A 22587-nucleotide genomic window follows, 5' to 3' on the forward strand; every position below is an offset into this window, starting at 1 on the left:
CCACACACAAAGATAATCCAGGATTATGGGTAAATATTGGCACATACATGTTAAACCTCTGGACAGCTAGCCGAGCGTTAGAGATTAATGTGCTGCCTATTCCAGCAGTTTACTTGAACTCTTCACCAAATCAATTACACACAAACTCTTAGTAGCATTTACAATGTAAGTTTTATTCTACAGCAGTTGACATCAAAAACAGATTTGCATAATATAAATGGCAAACATTATTGTTCTATCATCCTGGATAAAACGAAATTATATTTTTTTAGTTTTTCCACACATCCTTGTGGTTTCATTGGCTTTCATCTGTATTTTACTTATTTGACAAGAAAAACATGAATTATCTGGTTCTCACTTTGATTCATTAAGGAAACGTTTGTTTTCAGCTCAAGAGTATCATAATTTCATCTGCCAGAAACTCTTCTTTGGTCGAAATACAGCATTTCACACATTTCAGCACGTTATCATGTTCCCAGATGTGACATATTACTATTTAAACTATAAGTTAATAGGCTTTCAAATATTTACAAAATGATTCATGTCGCACTAATACAAGAAAAAGGAGCGATGTGCCTAGATTGTAAAAATTAAAAACAAACAAAGTGGGTAAAAAGAAAAAGGGGGAAAGCACATAGCCAAAGGAAATGATAGGACCGCAAAAGAACGTGCTATTGTTCTCGTTTTACTATTACTTTTTGGGCTCATATTGAATAAGGTGGATTGCGCCATCATTGTCAAGAACGCCTTGAATAAACTCACCCTCAGCCAGTCGCTCTGAAAGAAAAACAGGAAGAGTGTCAACACTCAATGTTACTGGACAAACACACAAAGACCATTCAGTCTTTTAATAGCAGCCCTTTGACATTACCATGGCACCGTTTTTGCTTTATCACAAGGAAATGCAACCATATATTCAAATAACACCCTTAAATCTTTTATCATGTGTCCATGGATGATAGATATTAGATACATATAATATATAAGATAATTTACAGTTTATATGAATTTAAATAAAAAACCCATAATATTACCATTATCTTTCTTATTGAAGAACGACCAGAGTTTGTCCGCTCTCTTCTCAGGAGTGTTCTCATCTGCAGGAAGATTTTCCTGCTCATCTTTGGGGATCAGCTTAAAGATCGCCTGAGGATCAATGAGAGAAAGAAGAAAAGTGGAGGTGAGAAGAGAGAGGAAAGACAAATTCTGAGACTAATAATCTGCGTAATAAACATAATAAACATCTCTCTGTCAATGTACATTCTTGAAACGCTGGCCATTATGAAGCATATCACAATGACAACTTGAACTAATTAAATTATATTTTAATATACTTAAATATTAATTATTGTATTTATATTTAAAAGCTGAAAATTCATTTCTTGCTATTTGCCATTTCATCTGTAATGTTATTACATGTGAATGTGTGTGTGTGTGTGTGTGAAGGTTCAAATGGTTTATGAGGACTCAAGTGTGTATGACATAGAGATACTGTATATGGCTAGAATTTTTTTTTTTTTTTTTTGGAAACCCAGTGTCTGTGTGTGTTGTTTGTAATTATTTTATACTAATAATATAGTGTAGCCACCATTTCCAATTGCTATAGCATTTTCCCCAAACACACCAAAACTAATCACCTCATCTCAATACAGGCAACCTAATGTTTGACCCAAATCCCTGTGAGAGCCACATCCATTAGTTAATTGGAGTGTCTACTATAATGCTTGTCTGGAGGTTATCATCATAGATTAGGACCACTAATGCCAAGGGTCATCTACATAGACTTTAGTTTCTCCTGATCACAGCTGACCTGGATCTGAGTGGTCCAGTGAGCCGGTGAGATGTTTATCTCTAACACACACATAAGAATAACACAGATTAGAGGCAGAGCCAAACCACACACTGCATGGCCTCGGCGCAGCTCAGTCTTTAATGCTCTTTTGCATTCAGTCACTGGCATGATGACAGTGACATTTACACTAATGAACCACCAGCCTGATTATAAGGTCAAAGGTCGATCTGACCTAATGGTGTGTAGCTGTGTTAGGATAACCATTTTGATGCATCCACAAATGCCTTAAACTGGTAAACAATGCAAAGAAAAGTTTCCCCTGATTCTATATTGTCTCATAATCATCTTTTGCTGCTTGATAAAACACATAGAAGAAGCATTTTTGTGTGTGTGTGTGTGTGTGTGTTTGTCTTGTTAGATATATAATGTGCAATTTAAGCCCATGTGCTCCCACTGTTTATTGTGACTTCTGCAACCCACATATCCAGCATTTAGTATCTTAAACTGTAATCCCCCCACCCACCTGTCTCTGTGCTAATGGCTGGCTGCGTTTGAAAGAGCCTCCGCGTACGTTTATTGTTCAAGCTAAACCATTTATCGGATGAATTATTCTGGGATTCAACCGATTGCATTAGCCATGCTCCAAGGCAACGGCTCCTTCAGTCAAAGCTCATAAGACATTCGGCTTCTTTCGTTTTACCGAGGCCTTGTATTCTGTGTCAGTTCAGTGCTGACTGAACAAAACTCAGAGAGAGAGAGAATAGAGGGAAAACTGAATGTCTGGTTCAGTGGTTAAATGCAGAATATGTGATTCCTGATCAATAAAAAAGATTAGAATGTATTAGCATGAGCACTACTGTATATATAAGAGAGATGGGGCAAGTTGTCACAAGGGCTGTACTTCAGTAGCTATAAGGATTTGAGTCGGATGTCAGAAGTATACTACTAACAGTTTGTGAATTTTGTTTCTAAAACATTTGTAACAGCTTTAAACAAGAGAACACAATAAAACTAAACCAAACTGGGAGACATTTAGAAAAGAGTCAACTATATAATTAAGGCAGTGTTCAACCAAAATGTTCAACTGTGATTTTAGGACAAGTCATCCCCTTGGAATTATAAGGTTCTATCTGCGTTCTGAGTAGTTTTGAGATATTGAGCTTTAAAGTTTTTGTGTTCCATAGACTTCTGTAGATAGAACCTTTTTGTTTTTTCAATAAAAAATCCCAAAATGCACACAACTTAAAATAAAACATCACATAATGTAAATAAATTGTCAGAGAATAAGAATATGTGAATAACTCAATTTTGACAATAAGAATATGTGAATAACTCAATTTTGACAAAAATGTCAGATAGAAAATTATAATTCCAAGGGGACGAAGTATCATAAATATCTAGTTGGGGTAAACTGTCACATTTTCTTGCATGTGCATGTCACATGTGTTTATGTTCTTTCTCTCTTTCTCTTTCTTTCTTTCTTTCTTTCTTTTGATGTAAGCTGTTCAGTTAATGGCAGGTTCCATTGTGAGTATTTGTCTTTGTGTGACAACATACGGTGTGACAGTATACCCTGGATATAGGGGCATGTTGTCACAAACATGCATTTAGTAATCTTTTTATCTCTCTCAGAAAAAAAAACGAAAATTGGAAAACTGTCAGCTAGCCCCAGTTCCCCCTACACAAATATATAACTCATTTTTGCTATGATTTTAAAGGGAAGTCACACAACAGTGCCACAAATGAAGACTGGTTCACCAACATTTGACCGACCTGACAGATTTCTGCCACTTCTGACTTGGTGATGTAGCCGTTCTTGTCAACATCAAAGAGTGAAAAGGCCCACTCCAGCTTCCGCTCCGTCTTCCCAGTTGATGTCATATGTAGAGCAATGATGTATTCCTTGAAATCCAGTGTTCCATCATCATTCGTGTCGAAGGAGCGGAAGACATGCTGGGCATACGATGTGGCATCACTGTCTGGGAAAAAGCGTTCGTAGATCCTTTTAAACTCTTCTGGTGTGATACGGCCAGACGGACACTGCTTCTTGAAGTTCTCGTACCACTGTGACAGCTCATTCTCTGAGAATTTGGTACTGAGTTTGAGATCCTCCAGGATCTCCTTGGACATAGCACTGCTTTTGGCATTCCCCATTTTTGGCTGCTGGTGGAGAGCACAGGTTGGGATTCAGGAAGTGTTTTTTGTCAGGTCCTCCTTTCCCAACCAGAGATACACTACAGTATATTCTGCAGCTGCTCTTGCTGAGATGTTCCCAGAGAATGTCTCTTTTGTTGGGTGCCTGTAATTAATGTCCCATAAAATCTTGGTGTTTAGTTCTCCTTTTTAGAAATAATAGACAGATGGATTGATAGATGTAACACCCAAGTGTTAACAGAGGAAGAACAGCATCCGTAGTGATTAAGCTCTCAAATGTAGAGGGAAGAATAACAGCTCATCAATGACGTTGGATGCTGATTGGTGGGTTAGTGAGTGAGGGAGGGGCAGGTGAATTTAGGCTGTTACCTTTGAATGCAGGTTTAAGTCGTTAAAGAGGGATTTGACATGGCTGAGCCTCTGTGCCCCAAATCAACAGCTTGGGACTGCCCCTTTCATAAATGATTACAGTAATAACCCAGAACACAGAACAGTTTTTAGTCTGGGTGACGTATCAAGCATTATTTTGTTAACTTAAATGTCATTGTGACATTACTGTATATTGTAACTATCATAACTATTGTTACTGTATTTTAGGTTTTGTTGAAATTGTGAAATGGATCAAGAAAACGTTGCACAAGTCAGTACGGTTTTCCAATGCATAATGTTGTTTTTCTTAGCAATGAATTTATATATTGCATGGAGATACATAATAGTGTAATTTCCAGCTATTGTTACAAATAGCATAATTAAAAAAATATATCACATTTGTCATATAAAGATGTAATTGTACTGTTTTTTCACCCAGTTAATTAGTTAATTAACTTTTTAGCTTAACTCCAGAGATCCTTGGGTGCAAATCTTTCTTTGTTGCCCTCATATTATGTTTGGATTACACAGCTGACTGATATCACACCAATTACTATAAGCGATTGAAACTATGCTAATGCTTAAATGAAAAGCGCAGTAATGTCAGTAACAACAAGTCCTTAAGATACAGCCATGTCCTCAACTGCATGACAGTCTTAGTCCTCTTAATGTGACATCAGAGCATTTTGGCACAGACCGCGGCATCCAGACAAACAAACTGACCTTTTGTGATGTTTCAATAGAGACCTTGAAGTAGAGACGTACTTATTTTTCCTTAGGTTGACACATAATTTCTTACTAAAGTTTACAAATGGCAACATCAGACAGGTTCAATGGATGGGTTAAAAAATAAATTAGGTTTATTTGTTTTATCTTCAGTTGAATTCATCTCACGAACTGTCAACACTTTCACTGAATGTTAATCTGATGTCTGATATCAAGTTCACTGAGGTCAGTTCAAGACACCTCTGGGACTTGTTTGATTTTATTTCAATTGCATATAGTAATCAGCGTTAGTTAAGCCTGGACCTGACATATGTCATACCCTCTTTTCCAGGAAGCGTCCCTCTTTTAATCTTATTCCTGAACATCTCACCTCTCTACAACTTTTCATGCCATCTGTCTTTTATTAGTTATATTGCCCTCACTCTCTCTCTATCTCTGTTGCATGTTTTCTAATTTACTGTGCATGCTTTTCAGTTTCAGTGTCAAACTCAAGCAACATGACTTTATCTTGCTCACTGACTGGATGTTGTCCATACCATAATGGTTTAAGGCCTTAACTTTGACACTTGCTCATAAACTGTTGTGGGTAATCCAATAAATTCATCCTATCATAAATTCATCCTAGCGGACTGGAGAATGCATTGAGAGCATCTCAGAGCACTGAAGATATATTGCATGTATTTTGTATATTTCAGTTTGGATACTTTCATTTAGGTATTAGAACTAACTCTCATTATTAGTAAGCTGTTAGGTTAAGTTTGTGGTAAGGGTCAGTTTGACATGTACAGTCATGCCCTCAAATATTGGCACCCTTGGTAAATATGATCAAAAAAAGCTGTGAAAATTTATCTGCATTGTTAATCCTTTTGATGTTTTATTTGAAAAATTCACAAAAATGTGTCCTTTCATTGGATAATAAGAATTTAAAACGGAGGGGAAATTACGAAATTATGAAATTAAGCTGTCATCGAGTCCATTAAGATCACTCAGATCTACTAATTCTGCTACATTGCGAGTGCCTATGACAAGACTAAAAACCAGAGGTGACTGTGCTTTTTCTGTTGTTGGTCCAAAACTATGGAATAGTCTCCAGTCTCACGTTAGAACTGTCTTGACCTTTTCTGTTTTTAAGTCCACTCTTAAGACCTATTTATTTTCTATGGCGTTTAATATTCCTTGATCTATTGCTTTGTGACTCTGTTCTAAGGAACTTCTCCCCGTTTACAGCTTGTGCTTTATTGTTGCTCTATTGTTTATTGCTTTATTGTATTTATTGTTGTTTGTGTGCTTCAAAATTGGTAATAGTTATAGTGTTGTAAAGCACTTTGCTCATCTTTGGCTGTTTTAAAATTGTGCTATATAAATTCAATTGTATTGTATGTTTTGTACTGTATAATCATCATACACATGCACATGGACAAATGCAAGCTTTGTTTCTGAATGCCCAAATTGAAGAAAAAAAAGGTAACCTTCACATTTCGTCTGGACTTTTTCCCTGTCCTATTAAATTTCATCTCATCAGGTCACACAATGAGATCTCAAGCTGCATTTGATACTCTCTAAAACTTTTACCCGATAAAGGTCTGCCCTACCTTTAATCGGCCTGGATTTATTTAACTCCCTTGGAAACGCCAGCCATACCTCAGTCTTCCCTTTTTAGTACAGGGATATTCTCTGTGCTATTCCAGGAATTGAAAGAGCGCATTTATTGGATTACCCATCAGAGCTAATTACAAGGTGCCCACCTTGAAAGCATCTTGTGACATGCAGGGATCGCTGGGGCTAGCAGATTTAGCTAGATGTTGTTGTGGCGGTTCTGTGACTGTGGTTTTGTGTCAGTGGGGTAAATCTGGAAAAATTGCAAATGACAACTTATTACACAATTTGTCAAAAATACTTTATTCTCCCTTCTGGAGATGGATCACATCAAATAAGCTGACTTGTCACTCATTACATACAACAGTGTGCCAAGATTTGTAAGGAAACACCCTCTTATGCAAGTGTTTACTGACGTCATGGCGTTTTCAAATGTGTAATGGACATCTTATGCTATTCAGGATAGAACCGATCAACTTGTGCATTAAATGAATAGATCTTACCTAAACAAGAACATGTTTCACTGATAAAGAAATTAAGAGTTTAAATCACTAAAAAGCCAAATGGCGTCTGATAATTCTTGTGCTTGGAAATGATTATGAGAAATGAGCAAATAGTGACTCAAACAGTGTTAGCGAAAGCAATGTCAAAAGGGCAGGGAGACCAAAGAGTACATTTTTCTTTCAAAAGAAAAAACAAACTTGTGCTTAGAAAACAATACCTCTTTTTAAAATCCAGCCGGTTCTTAAGCAAAGGCAGCAGGGAGGGTGGGAGCAGAGGAAGGGAGGGGGTCTTAGATAAATACAAGTTAATGGGTCATAATGAGGTCTAATGACAGACATCGCTTTCCTTTGGGACACAAAGGGCGATGGAAACAAACAAATGATAAGGCAAATAAAAACAGCAGTCCACCGGTTCTGTGGTGGGTACAGGCTGGTCTGCATGCAGTGAAGCACTATGTGAATGACTGTAGAGCACTGCACTGCCATTCAGCGTCTTTCTGCCCGAGAGAAAACACTGACAAACTTTTTTACACTGATGAATTTGAGGAAAAAAAACTAGATTAAAAAATAGCTTAGATTAAACATTTTTATTCGCAAAAGAAGTGTTTTTTCTTCATGTTTTGGAATGAAGACTTGTTGGTTTGACTCTTTACAAGCAGGAAAAAAAGGTGAGAATTTGATAACTAAATATTCATTTATGCATTTTATATGTTTTATATGTTTATATATATATATATATATATATATATATATATATATATAAAGCATACTTTTGATTTTGATGTCACTTAAAGGAACAGCTAACTCAATTATTCTGTCTTCATTTACATACCTTCATGTCGTTCCAAACCTGTATATTGAAAAATGTTGCTAACCAGTTTTGGTTTCCATAGAAAGTAAACATCTGTCAGAATATCTGTTTTTAAGTTCCACAAGGGATCGAAAGTCTCACAGGTTTGGAACGACATGAGGGTGAGTAACTGATGACAGAATTTCCATTTTTGGGTGGACTATCCCATGTTTATAAGATACTGATACATTATTTTGACAATGAAACCAAGAAAGACAACATCGCCATCAATTTTCTTGTTACAATGAGAACTATATATTTATAAACTGATGGTCTATATTTTCATACATGGATATTGGTTGACTTAACAGTAGTGTTTCTATAATTTATAACACAATTTGTATTCATCACAGTGGCATTTTCTGTGTATAATATGCTGATGTGTATTCTGTGCTTTTAGAAATAACTGACACATCCCTGTGAGAAGAGTTTACGATTACAGAAGAAGCACAGTCTGGAGGGACAACAGCTTTCTAAGATCTTTATCGTGTTAAAATCATCAAGGAGTTTATAAAACGCATACATCAACAGGAGAAGCAGGCAACTTTGGAAAGATCTTACTCAAGTTCATTAATGATGGCGGCTCCTGCTGATTCTAACCCAAGCCAAACCGTGAAATATGATCGAAAGTCGGAAACGGTGATTTTCCCAAATGGGTTGGTTTCTGTGGCAGGTGTCACGGTGGTGACGGGGGGAGCGGAGCTGTCCTGTGGCTCCTGTATGTTGGCCTTTGCTGTTTGGGGCACCCTGGTTGGTTTGAGTGTTGTGTCGGTGGGTTTGTGGGATCATTTGGAGTACAATACGAGTGGTCTGTCACACCTTCTGGCTCTTGGATTGGTACTGCTGCTTTCCAGTTTGAGTCTTGTAGCCCTGATCTTCATCCTCCGTTTCATAATGAAGAAGAGAAGAATGATGTCCAGAAGAGCGAGGGCAGAAGCCAATCTAGTGCTGGTTAATGAGTATGCAGAAGTGGTTTTGAAAAAGGTCACGGTGTAAAAGAGTATGTCTGACCCCTGCTGCTCCATCTTTGTTTTTCTTCATCAATCTTTGCTTAATCATGAAAGAATGTCACAGGAAATTCACTGGATTCAGTGCTACAGGAAACAAACCTTGCTAACGTCCTTTGTGATTTCAGAATACACAAGCGACGTATTTGCTTCTACATTCATGTCTTTATTAGACTTATATTGTAAATCTAACTTTTGAATGAATATAATTCCAGATGTGTTTAGCTTTTAAGTTGATGCAATGACAATGCAATGAATAATTGCATATCTCTTCTTAAATGTGTAAGCATTGTGTCATTTTGTCTATAATCCAAGTGCAGCTAAAGTGTATTTTTGTCATTATGTATTCTGAGTTAATAATTTTTTTTTCTTTGTCATATACACAGAAAAACACATGAACACATGACAACAGGTTTAATTACGTCACAGCTGCACAGCAAATGATGCATTACATAAAATGGTTAAAGTTTATGTGCTTAAACCCACTGCGTTTCTATATACGTATATACATACGCATTTATTTCTTTGTTACTGAATGTGTTATCAGCCTTTACAAAACAATAAGTATTTGGAAATTTACTGGAGAATGTATTTGAAAACTACTTATATAGCAAGACAGTTAATGCTGGGTTTACATGAAGTTGAACATTATTTGTGGTATGCATACACATCTGATATATATATAAATATATGTGAAAAATGTATGTGAGAAATATGTGATCAAATAAATCAAGTGTGATAATATATGTGATAAAGGTTTTGGATTTTTGGACATATCGATGTCTTTTTAAAGTCACGGCAAATTGGTGGATGAAAAATGAGATCTGACATGTCTTAATTTATAGAGTACTCTATGTGTTATATATAAAAATAAAAATACATGGATATATATCACAATATATTTACAATATATTTGTATTTTCACATGTTTTTTCAATATATGTAAAGTGGCAATTCCTTATGTAATATTCAATCTATTGGTATAGAGGAACACGTTATATTATTATGTTTTCAACATACAACAAATTATTTATACCAAATTGTTAATATATAAAAAATATATATTTTCTTTTGCGTAAGAGTGGTAATTTGTCAATGTCTTTTTGATGGGTAACACCCAAGGTGGATTTTCTAATGATGATCCAAACCCAAAACAGCCTATTTTCAAGCCTATTGTTATTTTGTTCAGCAATGTTATTCTTACTATTAATAATTGTATTTTATGTCATATGTGACACAATGTGCTATTTTAAAATAATGAATATAACCCTGTAATGGTTATTCAAACCTCAAAGAGACACTATATTTCTCTAAAGTATCATTAGGAATGCAAATGTACAGTAATTGACAAACATGCTGTCTGTAAAAAGATCATCTTTGAAATTGAATGAATGAAAGAAACTCAATTCAAGTTCTATGTAAAAGTGTATGTCTCCATCTGCTGGTTACTTGTGATTTACTTGAGGAAATGTTATACTGCCCGTCATGAAAATGAAGTATCCTTACCAAAAAGTAGTATACTTTAAGTTTATCTTATTAAGTATACTTAAGTAAAGTTCAAGTATATTTTTAAATATACTTTATGTATGCAAATATAAGTGTACTACTTCTCCTTGGGACTAAATTGGCCCACTTTCTAGGAGCCTATATAAAAGTATACTTTTGGGAACACATGATAGGTAAAGATTGATAGCCTGAATGCACTTGTAAGTCACTTTGGGTAAAAGCGTCTGCTAAATGCATAAATGCACATTTAAATGTAAAAAACAAAAATACTTGGTATATACTGCAGACAAAGGTCAACTTGCAGTTAAATAAACTTAAAAAAAAAAAGGTTTGTCATCTATGTACTTGGGTAGTATTTGTGCGTCCACTAGTGGACACTTATAAAAACTACAAACACATTATTAAACATTACATTTTAAAAAAACGTATATATCCATAACAATTTTCATACAGTACATTTCTATTTGTTGTAAAACTGCACACTAAACTTGTTAATAAATAAACATTTATTTTTTAACAATCAAATAGCATAAAATGTAAATGAAAATGTTAAACATAATACACAAACAATAAATTATTATTAAAGTCTCTGATCATCACTCATTACATTTCAGTATGAAAAAGACAGATATGTACAGGGGATTCCCTATAATACTTTGAGGTTGGCCATTGTCTTATTGTCGTTTGTTTCTTCTTACATACATACAGCATTTTCTGTATTCATTGTACAATTATTTGATGATCAGTAATAGCATTCTTATTCAGAATTATTGGGTGAGACCAGATACTGACTGTGGAGGATCTGATCCTCTGCAACATTTTCTGCTGCCTTCATCACATCCTTAATGGCCTTCATCACAGGCTGCCAGAGGATAAATCGTTGTGTTTGTCTCTCCAGTACAGTGACTCTTCCCTTAAGAACACTCACTGGGTTCATAGCCTTCCTGATCATTTCTTGTAATGCAGCTGTGACCTCTAGATGCTGCTTCACCTCTTCAGTCTCCCTCTGAATTTTCTTCAGCACCTTATCAGTCTCTTCAATCTCATTCTGTATGCCACAGATCCTGGATTGGTAATAAAGCACCTTCTTGCTGCTCTCATTCACTGAAGCTCATCTTCAGCATCCCTGATAGCCATTGAAGCCTCATTAATTACATGTTCTCCATTACAGATCATGATTGAACCTGGAGGAAAAACAAGAAATTACATTAGCCACAAATGGTGTTTAGTTGTACTCTTTAGGATGATGATAGTAGTGGATCAAAAAGAGATTTCTCACCAGAAATCCATCCAATAAATGGTAAAGCAAGCAGTGCTGTCCCTGCTATCATTAATTCATCACTTAGGTTTTTCCCATCTTGATGTACTTTTAAGGCATATTTGGCGGATTCTACACTTTTTTTTTTGCCTGCTACAAAGCTGCTTTGGCGTTCTGTAACAATTATTCACAGAATTGTTCTCTGTTTTTAATTTATCCGTGGACATATATTTTTCTTTTTTCTGCTGCTCATAATTTCTTTTTTCTTTTGTAAATCGCTCCATGCATTCATCAAGAGATCCCAGTTTTTCTTTAATTATCATCTCAGATTTTTCTAGGCACCACTCAATGTTCTCAATATGTCCCCTGGCTTGTTTGTAATTGGAGCACATGTCAGTGGTTTGATCAACTTGAGCATCAAAGAGAGACTTGCAAAGGTTACAATACAATTACAATATGTCATAATTACAGCCAATCAAGGCTGCTAAATTCTGATTGGCTGCCTTGACAACCAATCACAACATTCTTTGCTGATGACAGAGGAAGATGGAAAATACAGTGCATGTATAATTATTATGCAAGTTGGTATACTGATTTTTTTTTCAGCACATTTACAACTACTATTAATCTTGTATTTAATCACTTAAAACCACTTTGAAAAACGTGTTATATTCAGGTGTGCATAATTATGAAGTGAAGTGAAGTGACATTCAGCCAAGTATGGTGACCCATACTCAGAATTTGTGCTCTGCATTTAACCCATCCGAAATGCACACACACAGAGCAGTGAACACACACATTGTGAACACACACCCGGAGCAGTGGACAGCCATTTATGCTGCGGCACCCGGGGAGCAGTTGGGGGTTCAATGCCTTGCTCAAGGGCACCTAAGTCGTGGTATTGAAGGTGGAGAGAGAGCTGTTCATGCACTACCCCCACCCACAATTCTGTCCGGCCCAAGACTAGAACTCATAACCCTTCAATTGGGAGTCCAACCCTCTAACCATTATGCCACGACTTCCCCCATTATTAAGCAGGTTATCTTCTACAGATATATATATATATAAAAAATGAACTCCCAAAATTTGCTGCCAGATTCTGTAAGAAAAATTCTTCAAACAGTTGTATGAGAGGATGTGGTGCTGGTACTTCAAGTTACTCTGAACTTATCTGTCTATAAAGCCTATACAGTATATGTATGTATGTATGTATAACTACACTTCAGTATTTGATTATTATTAAATGGGGTCAATTTTAGGATTTTGTAAGTTAAAGTTCTGTAAAATGGTGGTGCTGGAGACTGAATGGTTTCTGATGATTTCACAATTGAAATCACAGTTGCATTCTTCACCTTAATTCCTATTTCTTTTACAGTTAACATGCATCTTTGGCCTGAAGGTTAGAGACTTGGACTAGTTACCCGGGTGTATGTTCACAGTGTGTTCCCTTCTCACTGCTGTGTGTGTGCACTTGGATGGGTTAAATGCAGAGCACCAATTCTGAGTATGGGACACCATACTTGGCAAATGTCACGACTTTCACTTTCTCATCTTTTCTTCTCCACGTTTTTGACTGACCTTGCTGACCCACTGAGCATTTTGCTGTCCAATGTTTATGCATTAACTTTGCAAATTCTAGAATAGCATTACGTTTAGAATATTTCTCATGGCCATTTAATAAGTTTTTACTTTTAGTCTGAGTTAAATACATTTTTTTGGCTCATGTTTCGATAATAGAAAATCTGCATAATAATTATGTACACCTGCATATAAGACATTTTTCACTTCCAGTCTTCATGAATAATTCTATATCAATTATAAATTATTAAATATAAAAATGTTGCACATGCAAAAGAGAAGGTCTGCAGACATCCAAAAACTTATTTTAAATTCAAAATAGATTTAAAGATTAATTTTTTTCTTTACGAGATGGATATTTTCTCCACAGATCACGAAAGTGCAATATGCGCTTTTGTGTGCTTAAAACATGATCTTTTGCATGCAGAATTGTGGCAGAAATCTAACCCCATAAACGTGCAGCACTGCCCCGCTGGATCAGTGTCTTCCTCGGATGTGAGCATCATGGCGCGGCACAACAAAAGACAATATACTGTAGAACCCATTATAATCCACGATACTATCTACAATGAATGCGGACAGCAAACTGACACCCCAGTATATTTCTGATGTACAGTACAGTAATACTCAAAGCCTCACACTGTTTCAGACACAAAGGGCAAACACATTTGACAATCTTTACAACATTAACACATCCAGTATAGTCTGTCCCAAGCTGTTGTGGCATTGTAGAAACAACCTCAATGGAATGTCGCCACGGGGGCCGTTATTGCAAATACAGTAGTATACAACAAATTTAAAAATACATTAAGTCACTGTATTTGGAGCTTGAAATCATAGAAAATTCCCGTGATGCAAAGGGTATTGATGACAAATATTGTAAGGTAATGAGTAAGGTGACTGGCGAAGGATTAGCAATATCACACTAAAATGATATTGTTCTCAATATCAGTACATAATTATAATATTCTGTCATTTTGAGTTATTAGTTCTTGTGTTTTGTAATTGTTCATTAGTCCTGTATCTTGTGCTTTGTGTTTCTGTTTCCTTTTCCGTTGCCTGATTGTTTTGTTTCTTGTAAACCACATTGTTCTTTGTGCATTTAATACCTTGTTTTTCTTTTTTTCCCGGTCAGGTCCTTCAGTTGGTATATGTGCTTGGTTCTGGTTTTCAACTGGATGTTCTCTAGTGTCTTGTCCTGTTTCTATATTTGCTTTTAATAAACTGCATCATTCTGAGAGTCTCAGCCTTGCATATCGGTATAGGATACAGCACGAGAGTGAGTCAGATGTTGCTTTGAAAAAGCATATTCTCAGTTTGTATAATTTCTTATTCTACAAGGAAAATAATTCCAAAGGAAGCCAAAACATCAAGTTTTACATGTCACCAACCAACACAGACTGAAAGTCAGTCTCGAATAGCTTCTTGGAGTGAAAAGACAGTCCCCTTCTTCTCTAAACTGATCTCCATTAGGACACTAACATTTTGATGTCCTGTAGTAGGTCTGTATTTAATCTTTAGAGAAATCCTCAAGTTAACCTTTCATTTTTGATGCCCAGGCATTTATAATATTAACTCGTCCTTTAACTAAAATGCATGTTATTGCATTCCAGATTTCTGAGAGCTAATGATGCAGGGTCTTGGCATGCTGCCTACCTAATATATCAAAACATATTGCACACCCAAATATTCCTTCTGACTTTCAGTTATACTCTTTTCAAAACTTAGACATCCAGTACCCGATTAAGAGATTACCAAAAAATGCAAATCCTCCTCTTTCTAACTGTTTGTCAGGTTTATAACAACCGCTCTTTAGTACTTTAAAAAATCATTCCCATGTCTACATTGTAAAAACAAAAAACAAATCAAATTATTTTGGTGTGAGTTAACCCCAAAACATAACAAACATATAAGATTTGGTATGAAATGACATGACAGTTGGATTTGACCATTTCTAGAGTAAGATACATTTTCGTAATTGCAAATGTATGAGATACACATTCTTTATCTCTGTTTCTTTCTTTTCCAACGTAGATGCTTTGTCATTCTTGAGGACCGGGGTATTTGAGCAATGTAATATTAGATGCCTTTATAGCTTACCACCATAGAAATCCCCTATGGTTTTAATGGCCAAACTGCTTTGTGTGTATCACCTTAAATGCATTTTATACTTTATAATGGAATTACCTCACTCATGCAAAGGACTTGGGGAAAACTAGGGGGTTTCTTCTTGTGCAGACAACATATAAAAGCATCTGCAGCTTCATCCTTTCTATCATACTGTTAACAGACCTGAACTTAAAGCATCTGGCATTTCGACAGGGTAAGGCAACTACTTTGGTTATTTTGCAGTATTAATGAATTATAATGAATTTAAATGTTAATGAAAGCAGTTAAGCTGAAGTGTAGCTAGCATGATATAATTAGATTCAAATGATTATAACCATATATTTTTAAGAGTTTAAATCTTTAGCAGAAAAGTGAAGAATTAAACCCAAAACTAATTTGGAAATCCACATTATGCACTTTTGAAAGGTGAGGCGGGGATCTTTATGTCTATTTTTCCTGCCTGAGCTAATAATCAGATGCTACAGATTTTTTTTTTTTTTTTATGAGTGTTTCTGTGCTATTCAAAAGTTAATAGATTTATTGTCAATTAATAAATAAACAAATAAATTCATGTAATTTTGCCAGCCAAATTATCTATAGTTAGTTTTCAACCTGTTATTGTTCTGCTGGCAAAGGTTGACACCATTTCTGGACAACATTTTTAATTACTCATATTAATTGCAAATTCTGAGTGCAAAGATATTTGAACTAATCTAATGTAATTATGTGGTGTCTCTGCAGGATTACTGAAAACATTATACTACAGTAATTATCTGGTTATTTCACTAAATTTTACTCTATATTTCCCCTTTACCATTCTTTAAAATGTATTGTCAAATAAATAAATAAATATATGGAGACCTAATAAAGTAAATAAAAGCCTATGAATTAAATCTATGCACTATTCAATTCTTTACATTTGAATTACTTTTTTTATATAAAGTAGGATCTCTCCATAGAGCACATTGAATTGTATCAACCATTATAACAATCTACTCATTGATGCTTTTTCATCATAAACTATCTTCTTCTCTAGCCAAGAGCCGACATTGAAAAATGTGCTGTTGGTTGCATATCTAAATTATATTTTTGACGTAGACAAAGTTGGCCTATTTTGAAAGTTCACATTATTTCTGAAGATTTTTTTTTTCTCTTTATAGAAATAGAAAAAAAAAGGGATTTGTATAATTCTTTAAAAATGTTGTCTTGGCTTTGAGCACGCAGGAACAGAAAAATCAATGGGTTCTGCAATCTCAAAATCTACTCAAAGCCTTACCACTGCTGAGGACATGAGGAACCAAACCAAACTTATAATGCAGCCTTATGCCAACTGGGAAGAGTATCTGACTCCAGCACCTCTATCCATAGCCATCCTGGGAGAGCTGGTTTTCATCTCTTCCTCAACAGATTTCTCTATCAATAAAAATCCCCCTGAAGGTGGTTTTAAATTCATCAGATATCCTGATTCCTTTCGCGCTTGCCTCATGCAAGTGTGTAACTCTGGTTGGTTTGGGATTTTAATGCGGCCCATACGAGCATGGATCAGATTCGCCTCCATACTGCCCAAGTTCCAAATTACATGAAGACAGCTGTGAAGATTCTGTTCCAAGGCAATGATGAAGTTATCAAAGCACATCTTCCAGATCAGCTAGACAATATCAGAGTAATTGCAGATGAATGTCTGAAGTTGTCTGATGCAACTGAAAAGCGATTCACTGATGTCATCAGTATCATCCAAGAGCTGCTGGAAGCGTGTGTGAATGCAGAGCACTTTAATGGGGAAGAGATGGAAGAAGTCAAGAAGAAGATGGAAGAGAGTAAACTGAGGGAACAGTCAGCTAAAGAGACCAAGGAAAGGACTCAGAAGGCAGTGAGTGCCTTAGAGAGGGAACTGGATCAGGGTCTTGAGAAGAAAGCTCTGCATTGGGAAATGTTTGGTATGGACAGAGTTAGTGGGATAACACCAAACGTTACAGGCCTGATTACTGGAGGGGAATCTGTTATTACTCACCCAGTGAGAAGCATGTGGTCTGCAACTAGAATGATGGGTACTTTGAAATACGTTAGAGATCAGGAAAGCAAAAGAGATTTGGTTGCTGAAATAAATGCCTATAGTAAGTCTGCTGAAATTTTAAAATGTGTCCAGAATATCCAGCTGCTGATAAAGGTGTATAATGAGGAAGATGACATTGACTGGACAAATCTGTATGATCAGAAGAACAAACGTTCAAAAAGTGATTTCATCAATGGACAGTTAAAAAGAATCACTGATGATTTGAAGAAAATCCCAAGCTGCCCAGCAAGGAATCAAGCTATGAAGATAAGCCAAGATGGCATGGAAATATGCAGCCAGCTGGCAAGATATGCACCTGATGGCAAATGTGGTAAAGACAAAAGTGCTATAATAATACAAGAGGTCTTGGATCTGATCAAGTCAGCTCATATTTTTGATTGGAAAAGCAAAGACATCACAAATTCTCCATCCAACATGAGTTCCTCTCAGAAGGCCACAGAGAATGCACAATACAAGACAAGAGAGACCTATGAGAAGTTTGTGGAGAACCTAGAGAAGAACCAGAAGGAACTAACAGACATCCTGGCTACTATGAGAAATTGTGAACTGAAAGAGATTGACTTTAAAACTACCATAAATATGCTGATCAAAGGAATGGATGCCATGGGGAGAGTAAAGGAGCAGTGGGAGAAGATGGTTCAATTCTTTCAGATGGTTTCCAGCATTGTGAAAACCAGCCGGAGCAAAACTCTCAAAAACTTTATCTCCACATCAGAGGAAACACAAGCCCTCTCCTACAATGCGAAACTCTTCTCAAAAGATCTGCTCTACACCCAAGCTTTCCAAGCCTGTAACATCGCTAGTCTGGTCCACATGATCTCTGGAACATACACAGATGTTTCCAGCAAGTACCTGATGGACCGTGTCAGTTCACTGGGCAAACTGATGGCCATGGATACAAGTAAACCAGAATTTGAGCATGAGCGAACCCTGCTCCAGAACGGCTGTGATGAGGCACAGAAAGGGATTTTAAGGCTTGTCCTGCAGAATAAAGAGGAGTATGACCAGAAGAGCACTGCAAGACTTGAAGGGATTGATCAAGAATTCCTTGCTATATTTACCTGCTGCTTCTTCAGAACAAATCAAAAGTGGTCAAGAGCTTGTTCAAGCTGGATTCACTGAAGAAGAAGAAGCATCATTCTTCTGAGAGATTTAACCAATATGTATTTTACAAGCTTGCTACATACATGATAATACTACCATATTAAGATTTAATCTTTGCTGTCCAGCAGCATGTGATAGTCATGACAGCTCAATTTAGATTATAATATTGCTAGTATCCAAAGCAGTCTTTATGTATAAAAATCCCCTTGGAATTATAAGGTTCTATCTAACATTTTTTTGTCAAAATTTAGTTATTCCCATATTGTTATTCTGTGACAAGTTATTTACATTATGTGATAGATTTTTTGTAAATGTTGTATACATTATGGGATTTTTATAAAAAAAAAACAATAAGGTTCTATCTTAGTCGAATGGAATGTAAAAACTATTAAGCTCAACATCTCAAAACTACTCGGAATGCAGATAGAACCTTATAATTCCAAGGGGACGAGATGTATTATTGTTTTAATCAACAAACAAAGCAGATTCATTGAAAAAAAACAAAACATCAACTGTACTAGAAACATTAGAGATAAAAGCAGTGTTTGCATGAGTCTCATTAAAAGAAGAGAAAAGATTTTTTTTAAACCCTGTCAGTCCAAAACAGGCTAAGTGTATGATTTATGGGGATTTAAAAATCTAGAAAAGTTAGAAAAGATTTAGAAAAAGTGCTGACTATGTTCCTGTATTTTAATATCATATTATAAGATCATAATCATATTATATTTTCAGCTTGCAAACCATTTACAATTAAAAACACACTATGCATGAAGTCAATTAAGCTTTATTGTCATTCTGCTACATGTGTGACATACAGTGGAACGAAATGGAAACAGGACATAGACATACAACAATGAAGTAAAACAGTATAAACCTAAAATATACACTGTAGTCTACTGACAGATTTTGACTATAAATATACTATATATAAATGTTTACCTAACTAAAAAATACAGACTATGATTTGAAAAATGATTATGCATGATCTTTATGTAAAGTGGAAGTGGCAGGAAATATAATATATATATATATATATATAAATATATATATATATATATATATATATATATATATATATATATATATATATATATATATATATATATATATATATATATTTCTTTTAAGTAGAAAATATTTAGAAAGTTTTTGCTTTCTCTCTCCTTCCTTAATACTTTGTTTATAAAGCATTTCATCTGGTTGTACATGATCAATTTGTCTTTGTATGAAGATAAATATTCCATGTATTAATGATACAAAAAGCTTTCTTGCTAAAAAATAATAATAAACGCTTTATACTACTACTCTGCCGTTTACCGTTTTATTTTTTATTATTATATGTTTTTTTTACTGTATCTACTGCTTTTATTTTTCTAAGCCAACTTTTTGGACTTAACTAATTAATCGCTTGTGTTCATTATATTGTACTCATCATTTGCAAGTCAATATATATATATATATATATATATATATATATATATATATATATATATATATATATACACACACACACACACACACACACACACACACACACACACACACACACACACACACACACGCCTAACCATGCGAAGTAATTAACTTTGGGGTCCAACAGTGAAGAAACAAATATTAACTGTCAATCTATCGTAGGCTATATCGTGCTACGAGTTTGCCAAATCTGATTGGTTCGCTTGCATTCACTCCACCCTTTGCTTCGTGGAAAGTCTCTTTTCATTGGCTGATTTCTCTGGAGCCCATCCTCGTTCGATTACTGGAACCAATGGACGTTCGTGATGTCATATGAGCTTTTGCGTACGCGACGCAACAGATCATGCGCAAAGCATCTCGGTACTTGTAGTTTAAAATGAAGCCTTCAGACTGAAACAAATGATCGTAAAAACTACAATATGAGGTACGCCTTCGATCTTATGGGCCGTCTTGACTTTTCATACCGCTGGTGAAATAAAAGCACACAGAAATGTGTGTGATAGTAGTGTGAGCAAGGACAGATTCGTGATGGTAAGTTTGAGTAAACCTCTTACTTGATAAAAGTGTGCCAAGAATCGTTTTATCTCTAAAAGTAATGTTAAAGCTGCTTAGTGAAGCTTAAGCCTGTGCGATCATGTTTACATTGTTAATGTGTGATCGTGGTAAGTAATATTCCTCCCATTATTTCCTGAATCGGGATATAATGAGTTTAGCAGTGTTCCTTAAAAAGCTGTCACTACTGTAATACCAGGTATGCTAAATCAGGCTTTTAATACAAATTAAACTCAGTGCATTAGCACTGGCGCTCTGCAGATTTTTATGCATGTAACTTACTGTATGGATTTTCAATTTAGGACAATATTTTATTTCCACATCTAACAAGTGATACACCAATCTTAATCAAAGATGTTTGCCTTTATCTGATTTATGTCTCTGTCATCACACTATATTTGGTGCTTGATCATAATTTAAGGAGGCCAGCAGGTGCAGTAACGGTGTCCAGCAGAAAGGCAAGAAGATGTCAGATGCTCAGCTCTTTGATTTGGAGTTTGAAAAGCTGGTGTCTGAACTTACAGAGCAGGACTTCACTGATCCAGTTCTCACTGATGCGCTCAACAGACTCCGAGAGGTAGAGTAAACCTCTCACAGCCTTCACAAATAGTGTAGGTGACACACAAATCATTTGCTGTTTAAAACTCTAAAACAGATCTAAAACCATCTTGAAACAACGCTCTTTTGAATGATTTGTATTATTTGTCAATTTGGCTTTTCTTTTGTATTGAAGTATAATTATTATTATTTTTTTTTTTTTTTAGGTGCTTCAGTACAATGCTCCTGGAGGCAAGAGAAACCGAGGCTTGTCTGTGATTGGTTCGCTACGGGAGCTGGTCTCTCCTTCTGAACTGCCCCCTGATGAAGTTCACAGAGCCCTTTTGGTTGGATGGTGCATTGAACTGGTGTGTGAAATTGACACTTTTAGTTGACCTAACATCAGCGGTTACTGACAAGTCGGTTCGCTCACTGGTGTACAATATGATTCAGTTGTTCATAGTTTTATCATCGCACAAAAATCTGAAACTAATATGAAATGATCCACACATAAGATCAAGATATTATATTGGATGAAATCCATTTGCATTTAGTAGCCTATACATTTACTCTGACTTTACATAGAGACTGACAAAGGAAATAAACCAAACAATCACTTTCTGACAATGAAGCAAATCTACCTTATAAAAATGTTATTATATAGAAATAGTGATAATTAAAATTCAAACTCACATTTAAATAAAAAAGTGAAATCAAAGAAGTGTAAAATGAATGAAGGTCAGTTACTTGAAAAATGACAAGTCTGATCCATCTCGTGCATTATTCGAGATTACTGGCTGATTTCAGGAAAGGAATGAACAAAACTCTAGTAACTAGCCACTCTGGATACCTGCTATCTGAATAACTGTCAGTCATTTAACTGTGATGGGAAAAAAAGAGATAAAATTTTGCATTGCGTAATGTTTTTTTTTTTGTCCCCAGCTTCAGGCATTTTTCTTGGTGGCTGATGACATCATGGATGCATCCCTGACAAGAAGGGGTCAACCCTGTTGGTATAAGAAGGTGATTGATTCATTTATGCCTGTTTTTAGATATGTGCATGATGATTAGTGTGTATTGGTAAACAAATGTGTATATCGACTGGATCTATTACAATTATACTACCGTCAATTTAGTTTCATCCATTGAAGAGAAACCTTTTTTTTTTAAAAACAGTTATCTAGTCATCTTATTACACATTATGAAAATATAGCCATTTTATAGCGATATAACATTTTGTTCTCTTGATATTAAGCTTGGGTAAGTCTACTACTACTAATAGTTATTGTTGCAGTTGTTGTTTATTATATTTTTACTTTTAAGTACGATCACAAACAGTATTTTTTTAATAAACTTCATAATATTATATAATATTCTTTAAAAATGATACGTTTCCCAT

The 22587-nt window shown here is 35.4% G+C and overlaps 3 protein-coding genes and 1 pseudogene across 6 annotated transcripts in view; 3 read left to right on the plus strand and 1 right to left on the minus strand.

Moving 5' to 3' along the window:
• Positions 1-152: 152 nt before the first annotated feature.
• On the minus strand, positions 153-4224 carry LOC128030237 (visinin-like). Its single transcript, XM_052617704.1, has 3 exons — positions 3566-4224; positions 1035-1146; positions 153-777 (listed from the first exon to the last, which is right to left on the minus strand). Exons 1-3 carry the CDS (start codon positions 3944-3946, stop codon positions 692-694), a joined length of 579 nt encoding a protein of 192 aa, XP_052473664.1. The 5' UTR covers positions 3947-4224; the 3' UTR covers positions 153-691.
• Positions 4225-7439: 3215 nt separating this feature from the next.
• On the plus strand, positions 7440-10790 carry LOC128031048 (transmembrane protein 100-like). The gene is made up of 2 exons (XM_052619259.1): positions 7440-7808; positions 8391-10790. Exon 2 carries the CDS (start codon positions 8564-8566, stop codon positions 8984-8986), a length of 423 nt encoding a protein of 140 aa, XP_052475219.1. The 5' UTR covers positions 7440-7808; positions 8391-8563; the 3' UTR covers positions 8987-10790.
• A 5896-nt stretch (positions 10791-16686) lies between these two features.
• On the plus strand, positions 16687-19443 carry LOC128029993 (uncharacterized; annotated as a pseudogene).
• A 1063-nt stretch (positions 19444-20506) lies between these two features.
• Positions 20507-22587, plus strand: part of LOC128030794 (farnesyl pyrophosphate synthase) — a 66803-nt gene continuing 64722 nt past the window's right edge. The window contains exons 1-4 of one of the 4 annotated variants that reach the window (XM_052618766.1): positions 20507-20630; positions 21073-21228; positions 21416-21556; positions 22131-22211. In XM_052618766.1, the coding sequence (XP_052474726.1) occupies positions 20628-20630; positions 21073-21228; positions 21416-21556; positions 22131-22211 (381 nt within the window). In that variant the 5' untranslated portion in view covers positions 20507-20627. The remainder of the gene's footprint in view (positions 20631-21072; positions 21229-21415; positions 21557-22130; positions 22212-22587) is intronic. The other 3 variants (XM_052618767.1, XM_052618770.1, XM_052618769.1) reach the window with 3 other exon arrangements.

The sequence above is a fragment of the Carassius gibelio genome, chromosome A16 (genome assembly GCF_023724105.1).
Source record: "Carassius gibelio isolate Cgi1373 ecotype wild population from Czech Republic chromosome A16, carGib1.2-hapl.c, whole genome shotgun sequence".
Lineage (NCBI taxonomy): Eukaryota > Metazoa > Chordata > Actinopteri > Cypriniformes > Cyprinidae > Carassius > Carassius gibelio.

Bases quoted from the DNA above. Each gene is read 5' to 3' on its own strand.
- LOC128030237 (XM_052617704.1), bottom strand. From the start codon at position 3,946: ATGGGGAATGCCAAAAGCAGTGCTATGTCCAAGGAGATCCTGGAGGAT. The intron at 1,147-3,565 runs GTCGGTCAAATG...ATTGATCCTCAG, and splicing joins AAGTGGCAGAAATCTGTCAG to GCGATCTTTAAGCTGATCCC. The intron at 778-1,034 runs GTAATATTATGG...TTTTTCTTTCAG, and splicing joins CTTCAATAAGAAAGATAATG to AGCGACTGGCTGAGGGTGAG.
- LOC128031048 (XM_052619259.1), top strand. From the start codon at position 8,564: ATGATGGCGGCTCCTGCTGATTCTAACCCAAGCCAAACCGTGAAATAT.